At 31.8% G+C, this 14264-nt stretch overlaps 1 protein-coding gene, 1 long non-coding RNA gene and 2 other non-coding genes across 4 annotated transcripts; 1 reads left to right on the top strand and 3 right to left on the bottom strand.

Moving 5' to 3' along the window:
• Positions 1-7727: 7727 nt before the first annotated feature.
• Positions 7728-8810, top strand: LOC112797363 (uncharacterized). The gene is made up of 2 exons (XR_003199739.3): positions 7728-8157; positions 8401-8810. It is a non-coding gene; the product is annotated as an uncharacterized lncRNA (long non-coding RNA).
• A 695-nt stretch (positions 8811-9505) lies between these two features.
• LOC112794412 (BON1-associated protein 2) lies at positions 9506-11134 on the bottom strand. Its single transcript, XM_025836448.2, has one exon. The coding sequence runs from the start codon at positions 10194-10196 to the stop codon at positions 9606-9608; it is 591 nt and encodes a 196-aa protein (XP_025692233.1). The 5' UTR covers positions 10197-11134; the 3' UTR covers positions 9506-9605.
• Positions 11135-14097: 2963 nt separating this feature from the next.
• On the bottom strand, positions 14098-14184 carry LOC112799107 (small nucleolar RNA snoR114). The gene has a single exon (XR_003200691.1). It is a non-coding gene; the product is annotated as a small nucleolar RNA snoR114 (small nucleolar RNA).
• A 7-nt stretch (positions 14185-14191) lies between these two features.
• Positions 14192-14262, bottom strand: TRNAG-GCC (transfer RNA glycine (anticodon GCC)). The gene has a single exon. It is a non-coding gene; the product is annotated as a tRNA-Gly (tRNA).
• Positions 14263-14264: the final 2 nt, after the last annotated feature.

Below are 14264 nucleotides of genomic sequence, written 5' to 3'. Positions count from 1 at the left end.
AATAGTTGTTTAAACGGATGAGTGAGATAATCACTCAAAAAATTCAAATTGATTAAAATAAATATTAATTATTTTAATATTTTAATATTAAAAATTCTGAGAATTTGATTTTAATTATAATTTTATAAAATATTTATAATAATAATTACTATATATATTTTATTTAATTTTTTAATAAAATTTTTTATATAATTTTATATGTTATTCCTTATAGAGTACGGGACATACAGTAGTAGTTATAAAATTAAACATTGCCCCATTATTAATCAAACCGCCGCGAATTATTTTCTTAAAAGGACAGAAAGAATGAATGGATAACTTAAGCCTATGAGATTTGAACTAATAATAAATTTCCTTCAAAAATAATACTTGGCAATGGTTTTCACCAAGGTGAGGGGATTGATTTTGATTAGTCATTCAGCCTAATTGTCAAGCCTCGAACAATTTGGCTCATCTTTAGTATTGCTCTCTCTAAAGGATGGAAGCTATGACGATTTAATTTTCACAATGCATTCCTCAATGGAATGCTTAAAGAGAATGTTTATATATATAGAATAGCCTGAAAGCTTTGTAGCTTCAAATTCTATTTTGTATGTGTTACTTGAATAAGGTTATTTTTTACTTTAAACAAGCTCCAAAAACATGGTTTAATACGCTGAGCAACACTCTCAAATAGTTTGCCTTCTATAAATCTAAGTTAGACCCTTCTTTATTTATTAGATGCACTAATAATAATTCAATGATTTATTTACTTGCATATGTAGATGACATTTTAGTAACCGGTAATGATTCTAATAATGATGATAATAAATAGTTAAGAATTTGAATTCTATCTTGTACATACAGCAATCTATTGACCAACGGCAGACTTTAAATAGAGTTTTAATCCGTAACGAATTAGTCATTAACTTATCGAGTTAGAAAATATAGTGGAAAAAAAAATAATTTAGTAATTATATACTATATTTTCATTAAAAGATCTTAACCAGTTTAATTTCTTTTTGGAAATCTCTTTGATGGTAACGTCATGCTTTCACACTAGAAATATACATCTGAACTCCTCCATAAAACTAATATGCAAAACTCTAAACCTGTACCTAAACCTATAGTTGTTAATTTGAAATTACATGCTAATGATTCAGAACCTTTTGACAATCTTAGACTCTATAGATCCACAATAGGGGCATTGCAATATCTTACTCTAACTAGATCAGACCTTATATTTACTGTAACTAAAGTTTGTGAATTCATGCATAATTTAACATTGATTGCTATTTAAACTTTGCACTTTTTAATTTATGTTTCCTTTCATGCAGATTGGGGAGTAGACTTCGATGATAGAAAATCTATTACTGAATACTGCATTTTCTTTGGCACCAATTTAATAGCACGAAATCGCAATAAGCATTCATCTATCAGATAGAGAATATTTGGATTAAAAATCTTCTTTTCTTTGGCACCAATTTAATAGCACGAAATCGCAATAAGCATTCATCTATCAGATAGAGATTATTTGGATTAAAAATCTTCTTTGAGAGTTAAGTGTACCTTTAAGCCAAGCTTCTACAATTTATTGTGATAATAATAGGAGTGTTTGTCTTCTGACAGCCAATCCTATTTTTCATATACTGCACAATCCAAACATTTCGAATTGGATATCTACTTTGTGAGAGACAAGTGCTTCAAGGCAAAGTTTTTGTGACTAATATCCTATGATCAAATTACAGACATCTTTACCAAGATCAATCTCATTCTTTGATGGTTTTTCAAACAAACTTAGCTTGGTATCACAACCCCATTTAAGTTTGAGGGGTGTTATTAAGGATAATAATAAAATTAAACAAACACAAAGATTACAGTGATGAGCTAAAGCTTAGTTAAGTCTGATTTTGGTTGTTAGTGCAATAGTTAAAATTGGAGAAAAAGTTAGTTATTAGTTATTAGTTATTAGTTATCAGTTTAGCTATCTATAAATAACCTTGTGATGGTGGGTCCAACTAAGTGGGCCCACAATTTTTTAAAAACAAAAAAAAAAGGGAAAGAAAGGCTTTAAACCAATGAGGAAGAGAGAGGGGAAGCACGAAGCTTCATTTTTTAGTGAAAAGAAAAACGGCGTCGAGGGAGAAGAGAAAATTTGGGAAAAAAGGGGAAGCTATCTTGATTCGATTGATTTGGTAAATTTGCTCCATTTCTTATGAAATTTTAGTATGTTATTTTTAGTGTAGAGATGAATATTAGGATATAACTTATTAGTTGTATTGTTTTTTTTTTTTGCCTGATTTGAGATATCCACTTTTTGAAGGGTTTATGTTGATTCCATCAGTTTTGATGATGTATTTAGTTGATTGTTGAGATGCCCTAGTGTTACTAAGAAGACTGTTTGTGTATCTATTATTCTGATAGTGGAAGATTTTTCTGGACTAGGTTCCATGGATTTTTTTATTCCTCTTTTGGGATTTTTTCACGTTAAAATTTTGGTGTCTGGTCATTTAACTTTTGCCATTATATTTGCTGCTTGCAGTATCTTTGGTATTGTCTATTTAATCGCACAGGTTGTGAAAAAAAATTTTTTGGTGCTTTCAATGTTAGATAGGTTCTTGTTTTGAACCTTTGTTGAGTTTTTTCAACAAAGTGGTATCTAGAACTCTGGTTGTTTATCTCCGTGCTGATTAAATGGAAGAAAATATTCATAGACTGAATATGGTCAAATTGAATTCCCAAAATTACTTGATTCGGAAGACCCTCATGGAAGATATGCTGTATAGCAAGAACTTGTATGATCCTATGGAGGGGGATAAATCCAAAGGTACTAAATCCGATACTAAATGGAAGAAGCTGAATCGGAAAGCAGTTACTTTGATTAGGCAATCGCAGGATCTTAGCGTGTATCTACATGTTGACACCGAAACGAATGCTGAGAAGATGTGGAACAAATTGAAGGAGTTATATGAGAGAAAGAATGTGCAAAACAAAGCATTCTTGATCAGAAAGCTTGTCAATATAAAGTATATTGAAGGTAAATCAATGCCGGAGCACTTGAGCATTTTTCAGGAGACGGTGAACCAACTGACTAATAATGAAATTACTTTGAATGATGAGTTGCAAGCCTTGTTGTTATTGAGCTCTTTGCTTGATAGTTGGGAAGTTCTGGTTGGGACACTGACTAACTCAGCTCCGAATGGGAAGTTGACGTTAGCAATGGTTAAAGAGAGCATGTTGAATGAAGAAGCCAGAAGAAAAGAGCAAGGTTTAACTAATGCCTCCTCTCAGTCAGAAGCACTTGTTTCAGAGTCACGGAGGAGACGTCAAAGTAGAAAACCTCATAGTTTTGACAAGTCAGAGAGTCAAAGCAAGTCAAGAGAAAAGTACAAGCCAAGAAAGGAGTTCATTTGTCACCATTGTGGCAAGTTGGGGCATATCAAAAGGTATCGTAGGTTCTTGAAAACAGAACAATCAAGGGGAAGAAACGAAGACAAAAGTAAAGATAGTGATAAAGAAATTGCTGCTATTGTTTATGAAGATGTTCTTATCACATATGATGAAAATTATGTTAATCTTGTCTGTGATGATTCCACTTGGATTATAGATTCTGGTGCCTCATGTCATGTCACTCCAAAATGTGAATTTTTCACTTCCTATACTGCTGAAAATTTCGGCAAGATCAAATTAGAAGATAAAGGAGTGTGTGATATCATTGGTATGTGTGATATGCGGCTTGAAACCAACATAGGATGCAAGTTGCAGTTAAAGAATGTTAGGCATGCGCCAGATATGCGGTTCAATCTCATTTCAGTGAAGGCATTGGATCAAGAGGGGTATTGTACTTCCTTTGGTAGTAAAAAATACAAGATTACTAAAGGGGCTCTCATTGTTTCCAGAGAAGATAATAGTCTCACTACTCTCTACCGGTTGCAAGCAAAATTATTTAAAGAAGAGATGAATGTAGCTGATGATTCCTCTTCTGATTTGTGGCATATATGTCTTGGTCCCTTGAACAAGAAAGTACTAAGCGTCTTGGCCAAGAAGCACTTACTTCCAGTAAAAGGTACAACTTTAAATACTTGTACTCATTGTTTTGTTGAAAAGTATGCTAGAGTATCATTTCATAATTCTGGACCTCATAGGAGATCACATGTTCTAGATTTAGTTTACACTGATGTTTGCACTATGGATACTAAGACACTAGGTGGTGCATCATATTTTGTTACTTTTATTGATGATTATTCTCGAAAAGTGTAGGCTTTTATTTTGAAATCTAAAGACCAGGTGTTCGGTATCTTCAAACACTTTCATGCAAGTGTTGATAGAGAAATAGGAAGGAAATTAAAATGTGTTCGAGCAGATAATGGTGGTGAATATAGGAGTCCGTTGGAAGAGTATTGTAAAGTACATGGGATCAAGTTTGAGAAGACGGTTCCTAAGACTCCTCAACATAATGGAGTTGCAGAGAGAATGAATCGCACTATCAATGATAGAGTCAAGTGTATGCTCTCTCATGCAAAGTTGCCTAAATCTTTTTGGGGTAAAGCGATGCGGACTACAATAGATCTTATCAACCTTTCTCCTTCAGTTCCACTAAATGGTGATGTTCCAGAGAAAGTTTGGGGAGGGAAAGATGTCTCCTATAGTCATTTGCGAGTGTTCGACTGTAGGGCTTTTGTTCACATTTCAAGAGATGAAAGGTCTAAATTTGATGGAAAGTCAAAGCAGTGTATCTTCATGGGTTATGGTCACGAAGACTTTGGTTATAGATTATGGGATTTGGTGAGCAACAAGATAATTAGAAGTCGAGATGTGATTTTTCTTGAAGACTAAACTATTGAAGATCTTGAGAAGACAGATAAGCCAATAACTGTTAGACGTTCTACTAATGATGAACCTGGTCCTTCCACTAGACCTCCTGTTGATGGGGGAGATGTACAAGTTGATAATGAAGGTAATGATTTGCATGATGAACCTACACCTCAACCTGAGGTGCTAAATGCAGAAGTTCCACCAGATGTTGAAGTTCCACCTGAACCACCAGTTGAGCCTGAATTGAGAAGATCTACTAGAGAGCGTCATCCTTCTTAGAAATATTCTCCTCATGAGTATGTGATGAACACTGAGACTGGGGAGCCAGAGAGCTACCAGAAAGCTATGTCTAATGAGCATAAGGAAGATTGGTTGAAGGCCATGCAAGAAGAAATAAAATCCTTGCATGAGAATCATACTTTTGAATTTGTGAAGTTGCCGAAGAGTAAGAGAGCATTCAAGAATAAATGGGTGTTCAAATTGAAAGCGGATGAAAATATCTTACGACCAAGGTACAAAGCTCGATTGGTTGTGAAAGGCTTTGAGCAAAAGAAATGTATTGATTTTGAGGAGATTTTCTCTCCAGTTGTGAAGATGTCCTCTATTCGAGTTGTGCTTGGGTTGGCGGCTAACTTGAATTTAGAGGTTGAGCAGCTTGATGTGAAGACTGCATTTCTTCACGATGACATAGATAAAATAATTTATATGGAGCAACCAGAGGGTTTCGAGGTTAAAGGAAAGGAGCATCTTGTATGCAAGTTGAAGAAGAGCTTATATAGGTTGAAGTAAGCGCCAAGGCAGTGGTACACAAAGTTTAATTCCTTCATGGAAGGTCATGGGTATAGTAAGACTTCTTCTGATCATTGTGTATATGTTAAAAAATTCTATGATGGTGATTTTATAATTCTCTTGCTTTATGTTGATGACATGTTGATTGTTGATCATGACACTAAGAAGATTGAAAGTCTTAAGAAAGACTTGAACAGATCCTTTGCTATGAAGGATTTGGGTCCTGCAAAAAAAAAAATCCTTGGCATGAGTATCACTCGTGACAGGAAGAATGGGAAACTGTAGTTGTCACAACAGAAGTATATTGAAAAGTTTTAGAGAGGTTTAGCATGAGTAATTCCAAACCTGTTAGTACTCCACTTGCTATTCATTTCAAGCTGAGTTCGCAGCAATGCCCTACAAGTGAGAAAGAAAAAGCAGAAATGAAGAAGATTCCATATGCATCTACAGTTGGCAGTTTGATGTATACATGGTTTGCACCAGGGTTGGATGGTTACACAGATGCAGATATGGTTGGGGATCTTAATTCAAGGAAGTCTACTTCTGGTTATATGATGACTTTTGCAGGGAGAGCTGTGTCGTGGCAATCTCGACTTCAGAAATGTGTTGCTTTGTCTACTACAGAGGCAGAATACATTGCTGTTGTTGATGCTTCTAAGGAACTCTTGTGGATGAAGAAATTTCTACAAGAGTTAGGCATCAATCAAGAGAAGTTTGTGTTATTTTGTGACAGTCAGAGTGCTATCCATCTCAGCAAGAATCCAACGTTTCATTCCAGATTGAAGCACATAGAGGTGAGGTATCATTGGATACATCAAGCGCTTGAGATGAAGTCATATGCACTTGAAAAGATCCATATTGATGATAATGGTTCAGATATGATGACTAAGAGTTTACCTGCAATGAAGTTTGATTCCTGTAAAGAGAAGGCGGACTTGGTGGAGTAGCCTATCCCCACTTGAGTTGGTGAGGGAGAGATTTGTTGGTAGGTCCCCAACTAAGTGGGACCTGCAATTTTTTAAAAACAAAAAAAGGAAAGAAAGGCTTTAAGCCACGAGGAATAGAGAAAGAGAGAGAGAGAGAGAGAGAGAGAGAGAGAGAGAGAGAGAGAGAGAGAGAGAGAGAGAGAGAGAGAGAGAGATTTATTTTTGAATGAAAAGAAAAACGGCGTCGAGGGAGAAGAGAAAATTTGAGAAAAAAGGACAAGCTATCTTGATCCAATTGATCTGGTAAATTCGCTCCATTTCTTATGAAATTTTAGTATGTTATTCAGTTATTCCTGGTGTAGAGATGAACATTAGGATATAATTTACTAGTTGTATTGCCTTCTCTTTTGCCTGATTTGAGATACCCACTTTATGGAGGGTTTATGTTGATTCCATCAGTTTTGATGATATATTTTGTTGATTGTTGAGATGCCCTAGTGTTACTAGAAAGACTGTTTGTGTACCCATTATTCTGATAGTGGAAAATTTTTCTGGACTAGGTCTCATCGATTTTTTTGTCTCTCTTTTGGGGGTTTTCCCACATTAAAATTTTGGTGTCTGGTTATTTAATTTCTGCCATTATATTTGCTGCTTGAAATATATTTGGTATTACCTATTTAATCGCACAGATTGTAAAAAAAATATTTTTAGTGCTTCCGCTGTTAGACAGATTCTTATTTTAAATCTTTGTTGAATTTTTCCAACACCTTATATCTATTTTTCTCTACAATCAGTAGAATACACTCGGTTGAGAGCATTATTCATTCTGATTTCTTCAAGATTCTCTTCTTTCTTCATTCATAAATGATACATAAAGCCAAATTGTGTGGCATCAATAGTAATAATAATGAAGCCCAAAAGGAAAGAACAAATTACATCTTTAATAATAATAATAGCAGCAATATTTATAATATAATATTTTTATTATAGGAAAGAACAAATTACATCAATAGTAATGATAATCAATAATTTTTTAATTACATCTTTCTATTTTTAACAATAGCATTTCTTTATCTAATAATATAAATATAATATATTTTTGGGTTAAGTATATTTTTCGTCCCTAAGATTTTGGACCAAAATTAAAATCGTTCCCGACCTTTTTTTTATTAAAATCATCCTCAACGTTATAAAACGTTAAAAAATTATCTTTTCTCTAATTTTTGAACAAAAATGCCCTTCATCCATCATTTATCCTCATTTGTTCTTTTTCCTTCAACAATACAAACAGAGAAGAGGGAGAGCAAGCCACGAAAAAAGAACAGAGGGAAGGATGGAGAACGAAGAGGAAGAAGAAGAGAAGAGGAAGAAGAAGCGCCACCGGCGAGAAAGGACGTCGTTGCTGACGTTCTCTCTTTCGGTGCCGACTCCTTCTCCGTTGCGCTCTTTCTCGCACAGCGCAGACCTGCGTTCTTTCTCTCTCGCAGCGCCCCGCCACCATTCTGCCTCATGCAAGATTGTGCCTCTATTCTGCCTCCTTTTCACGTCGCACCTCCTTCCAGATCTATTCTGCTTTCTGTTCTATTTTTCTGTTTCTCTGTTTTGCTTCCTGGAGCTCATCTCTTTCTAGATCTATTCATGTAGCTAGGTCTTCCTCTCTTCCGTGACTAAATTTGTGTTATTAATTATTTGAAAAATTTTTGGTTTAATTTTTAATTTTGGCATGAAGTTTCAGTTGTTACATAAGGTTATATTGTTGCTGAATTTGTGTTGCTACTTCATTTACTAATTTACAATTCTATAATTGCTGTTGTTGATTTTGGATCTGAAATCATAGTTGATGATTATTGAATTATTATTTGATATGAAATTTTTGTTAATTTTATTAAAGGTGGCGTCGGTGGTGTGCCGATTGTGGTGGAAAGTGTTGCAGCTGCCGAAGAAGGCGATGATGCTGCTCCGATGGAGGAAGAAGTTCAAGCACGGAAATCCACAGGTGAAGCAAAATATAAAAAAGTACGGAATCGTTCGAGAAGGCGGCAACGCATGGGTTTGGACTCGCCATGGTGGATGCCGGGCTCATGTATTAGGAGAGAGGGGAAAAGCAGAGAACCCTCGATTTGTTCCTAAAATCTGCGTTCTCTCTCTTTGAGTTTGAAAGATTAGATTTTTGAAATTTTTTGTTTTGAATTTGAATGTAGTGGTGTTGTTATTGATGAGTTTTTGAATTTGAATGTATAGTGGTGTTGTTGTTGATGAATTTTTGAATCTAAATAAATTGTTATTGTTGATTCTGTGTTAGTTTTGTTTGTTTTTTTTTTAATTAAAAAAAATTAGTATTGTTGTTGCTGAGGATTTGGGTGAAGAGAATGGAGAAGGAAGATTGAGGAACAGTAGAATAAAGAGGGTGAAGAGGAGAGATGATGATAAAAGATATTTTAGTCTAAAAATTTAAAAAAAGATAATTTTAAAACGTTTTTAAATGTTAAGAATAATTTTAATAAGAAAAAAAAAAGGTCAAAAACAACTTTAATTTTAACCCAAAATCTTAAAAATGAAAAAAGTACTTCACCCTATATTTTTTTTATGGTATTCTCTTCCCATAAATAAAAAACTAATCATCACAAATTAGATCTCAATTCTCTTATATTATCCACCAAGTCGATTTGAGCTGAACTCTTGGAGAACTCACTCTGTTCCTCAATTTTTGAATATTTCATATATATCACTACAAAATACAAATAAAATATCCACATACATTTTTATTTCACGAGAATAAAATCTTTTGATATTAAAACTTCATTAATTAAAACATAGAAAAACAATACCACAAAATTTATTATTCAATATTAATTCTTTAATATTTTTTTATTTTATATATATATTTACCATATTCTCTAAGTCAGTATGTTAAAAACTAATTTATGCCGAAACTCTTACTTAAAGGAATTAGTGAGGTCACCATTAGTTCCACTCAAATTATTTGTGTAAAACTATTTACGCGCATCAAAATTAAATTATACATATATCCAAATTGTTTGGCACAACAAGTATGCGAATCCGTAAAGGAAAAAAAGAAGCTAAGTTTGCAAAATTTCAAACATTATTATAGGTGCTGCTACCATAGCTGTTCCACCCAATAGGAACTCCAACAACAACACCACCACCACAAGAAGAAGAAGAAGTCGTTGCCCCCATAGTAGTCCCTCTCAATTTAAACCCACAAGGACTCACTGCTTTCCCTACTGCTGCCGTCGCATATTCCGGTGAATTCACCACCCTAACGGAGAAATTAAGCACACCATTGCGCCTTCCTTCCCAATCCCTCAACCTATAGCTCAAAAACTGCAAGCAATGTTGTGGAACACTACCAAAACCACCCATGAATTCCGAAACCGCAACCCTTGCAATTCCAACGTCTTTGACACCCTTCAATGTCTTGGACTTCACCTCCAACGTTATGGAACTTGCATGCAACGGAACATCGACATCCAATTTGTGATTCCACGTAAGGTTGTTGTTTGTATCATCTTCTTTCGCCATGCATGTGGTATAGCTGTTTATGGACTCTGCCCTAACCACCACGAAGAGATTATTTTTCGTGGTGGCGGGCTTGCGGTCCAGTCGGAGTCCTTCTACTGATTGGACCGTGAGTTCCAGTGTTCTTACTGGGCACCTTGCATCCATGTTGTGATAAATACAAGAAAATAAAATTTGGAACTTATTTATGTATGTTATGTTATCTTAAATAATTAAGAATTAAAATTTAAAAATTTTGTGAGCAACAAAACCAGAACTAGCTAGAAGAATTGAATAGTAAAAGAGTTGTATCAATAAAGTTAGTAGAAGAAAGGAGAGTATTTAGAAGATGTGGAAGAAGTGTGTGTGGGAAGGAAAAGCGGGTGGTTGTTGTTCATAAATATAGGAAGAGTTCATGTGAAAAACGTAAGAGAGAGAGAAGGTAGAAAGAAACAAAGGCGTTGCTTCCTTTTGAGCTTCCTAAATTGGGACCATTCACGTTACAAACATCTAAAATATTTTTTGTTAAAAGATATTTTTTAACAATTAAAATTAATATGTATAATCAATTAAATTATATTATTTTTATTAAAATTAGATTAGATAAATTGATTTGACTAAAAAATTAGTAAATCAAATTTGAATTAATTTAAATTAATATATTTTATAAAAATAATTACAATATTTTTATTATAAAAAATGACTTAAAATATTTCTATTATATATATTGAAAACTCGATCTAAATCTTAACTCTTCTCTTTTCTCTATATCGTCATAAAATTATGATTTAGAGTTTTTAAAATTAATATATATAATAAAAATATTTTATTCATTTTTTATAATAAAAATATTATAATTATTTTCTATAAAAAATATTAATTTAGATCGATTCAAAATTTGGTTTATTAAATTTTAAGTTAAACTAATTTGTCTGGTCTAATTTTAATAAAAATAACACAGTTTGATCGATTATAGATAAATTTTAATTATTAAAAAGTATATTTAAAAAAAATATTTTAAGTATTTTTATTTAAATGCCTTCCTTCAAAAATTGTTTGACCGTGGCTTTTGTTGTAGTCTTTTTTTTTTTAAATAATATCTTAAAATAGTTTTAAAGAATTGATAAATTGGTTTTTAAATTTTGTTTTAGAACATTAGGTAAATTAATTTGTAATAAAAAAAGTGTAAATTAATCCTTTTAATATTTAAATTTTAATCTATTTATTTTTTTATATTATAATATTTTTTAAGGTTTAATTGTTTTATATACTCTAATCAAAATTTTAATTAGATGGTTATAATTTAAAGTTTCTAATTAAAATTTTAGATTAAATAAAAATTTTTAATTAAGTCATTACTAACTGTTTTTTTGTTAGCAAATATGAAATATTATTGAAATATTTGTTTTTGTAGTTAATGTGAGATTAATTATAAAATATTCTTGAACTATAGTATTTTTTTAAAAGGCAACACTTAGTCGGTATCTAATTAAATTAAAATATTTTATTTAGTATAAAAATTCAGTTCCAAATTTTTGAACGGTAAACATCTATTAAAATTTTGGTATAAATTTTTAACTTTTTAATTCGAAAACAGATAAATTATTGATTAATTGAGAATATAAAAATGTTTTTGATATTTTAAAATATGAGAAATTTAAATCTTCTCATCCAAAAAATATAAAAACAAATCAATCTTTAGAAAATTTAAATGTTTCGCATTTTAAAAAGTTAAAAATATATTTATTTTTTTAATGAGTCGAGAATTTATTTGTTTTTAAAATAAAAATTAAAGAATCTATTTATTATTTACTCTAAAAATCAACATAATAAAAAAACCAAATTTTACGTAAAAATGAAGAATAAATTAGTTCTTTATATTTCAAATAAAACCAATTTAGAATATGTGCGTGCTTGGTAGAAATGTGGTTGACTTGGATGTGTCAATTTCCACATGGTTTAAGCACGTTAGATAGAGTTGAGGGTTCAGAAAATTCAAAACAAGATGAATTTTATTAGGATGTTTCCCGAAACGGGACCCTACGTGGTCCCCTGCCATTTTCTCAATTACAACTTTACAACTTTAGTATTTTTATTATTATTTAATCAATATAAATATTAAATTATTTTTAATAAATAAATTTTATTAATTGATGTATATAAATTTTAAAAAATATAAGTATAAATTATATTGATTTAAATGTATAAATTTTGATAAATATAAATATAAATTATATATTTTTATATGTAAGATTTTTATAAATATAAAGTATTACTAATTAAATACTGATTAAAAAAATAATATTTACTGAGTATATATTATTTTTCTTTATTTATTTTATAATAACTGATCTCTTCTTACCCTTTAAATAAATTAAATCGTCAATAAATTAAACCAATAGAAAAATATATTTATTGTAGGAAGGGGTAAACAAGCTCTAAAATCTTAAAATTACTTGTTAAAAATTACAAGTATAGTTGTTAGAACCAAATCGGTGATCGAACCGGTGAAGTTATTGGATCACTGGGTTATTGGTTCAACTGGTGGGTCACTGGTCGAACGGTTAACTCGGTATAATTAAATAATTATATAAAATTTAATTATATGACTAGTTTAACTAAATATCATCTAACAATTTTCAACTATCAACCTTATATGAAGACAAAAAAAATAATATATTCAAAAAATAATATTAATAGATGTCATATAATCATTATAAAAAAATAAATTGTGATTAATTAAATTTTTTGTTTATCTTTTTAATTTGTATATATTTAATAAAATTTATAGTTAAATAAAATGTAATTGATTTAAAAATGAGTAACTTTGAAATTAAAATAAATTGAATACAAGTGAAAAGAAAATATATTATATGTATTATAATTAGTATATTAATTGATGAGAAACATTAAAACTTGGTGGTAGAAGCATGCTTGCTTTATGCTGGAGGAAGGGGTTCGAACCCGCTGGAGGGTTTAGAGCATGGTGGAGTTGCAGATCGTTGGTCCATTGTAGATTTTCCTTCAAAGTTGATCGAGTAGCTCGGACCAGTCCGATTTTCGCCGGATTTGACCGGTTTTTACCGGTTTACACCGAATTTGACCGGTTCGTACCGGTTCTCTACCTTACACGGTCCAAATATCGGACCGGGCCGACATAAGATCCAGTTTACCGGTTTTTCGATCAAACTGACCGGTCCGATCCAATTCTAACAACTATGATTACAAATGTCTTAATCAAATTACAAGTGTCTTTGTTTTTTAAAGTAATTTTATGAACAAAACTTTTTAAGCATATCTTACAAGTTACATAACATCAATAATAATAAACATAAATAAAAATTATCGTGAATTAAAATTCTATTTAAAAGTTTATTTCTGTCCAAAGAGTTGTTAGAAAATTAAATTAGTATCTCCAACACTTATTTTTTAAATAGATCAATGAATTAACTACTCAATTGATATGTTAGTTACACCTTTGTTTCAGTTAACGCAACATTGTTGCATAACTAGAAGCGCTTTTTATTTTTATTTTTTTTAATGAGAAATGAGAGAAATAATTATTAGTACGTACAAAATTTCGTCTCGTTACTTTGCATGTGAATATTTTGCGATTAGTTAATCGATCGGTTAACATTCGGTATTGTCTGCTTATCCCTGTTGTTTTCCGCCAACCACCCAAATTTATTGGCCCAAATTCAGTTAGTGGATTTTGTGTTGGAAGGTGAAGGTCATCGCTAGCTTCTTATAGTTTTTATTTTATTTTGGTGTGGAAAATATTAGATAGAGTCACTAATATAACCATGACCACGAATGTGATGTTGATGGTGTCTACGATGAAATTACCAACGTACCTCACCTCACCATATGTATCATGTGTCCATGAATTTCCTTAGCTTAATTAATTAATATACGCACTCATATATCATGATGCCGTCATCCCAATTACATAAGCTGCTTAACGAAGAAGAGATAGATCATACATTGGGGATTCATTAGCATTTCAGATTTCAGTATCATATATAATACTTTTCACATAAGAAGAATAAACATTTTTTATTGGAAAAAAGAGCTCAGATGCACTTGATTTCACCCAGTAGTAGATGAAGCGTGATTGACCAACAACCACAAATGTGCAGCGTTATCATCACTGCTCTTGTAAATGCACCAGCCGGGAATCGAACCCGGGTCTGTACCGTGGCAGGGTACTATTCTACCACTAGACCACTGGTGCCA

Source organism: Arachis hypogaea, chromosome 4, assembly GCF_003086295.3.
Source record: "Arachis hypogaea cultivar Tifrunner chromosome 4, arahy.Tifrunner.gnm2.J5K5, whole genome shotgun sequence".
Classification (NCBI taxonomy): domain Eukaryota; kingdom Viridiplantae; phylum Streptophyta; class Magnoliopsida; order Fabales; family Fabaceae; genus Arachis; species Arachis hypogaea.
Note: the sequence above shows the minus strand (reverse complement) of the source record. Positions and strands in the feature narration are given on the sequence as shown.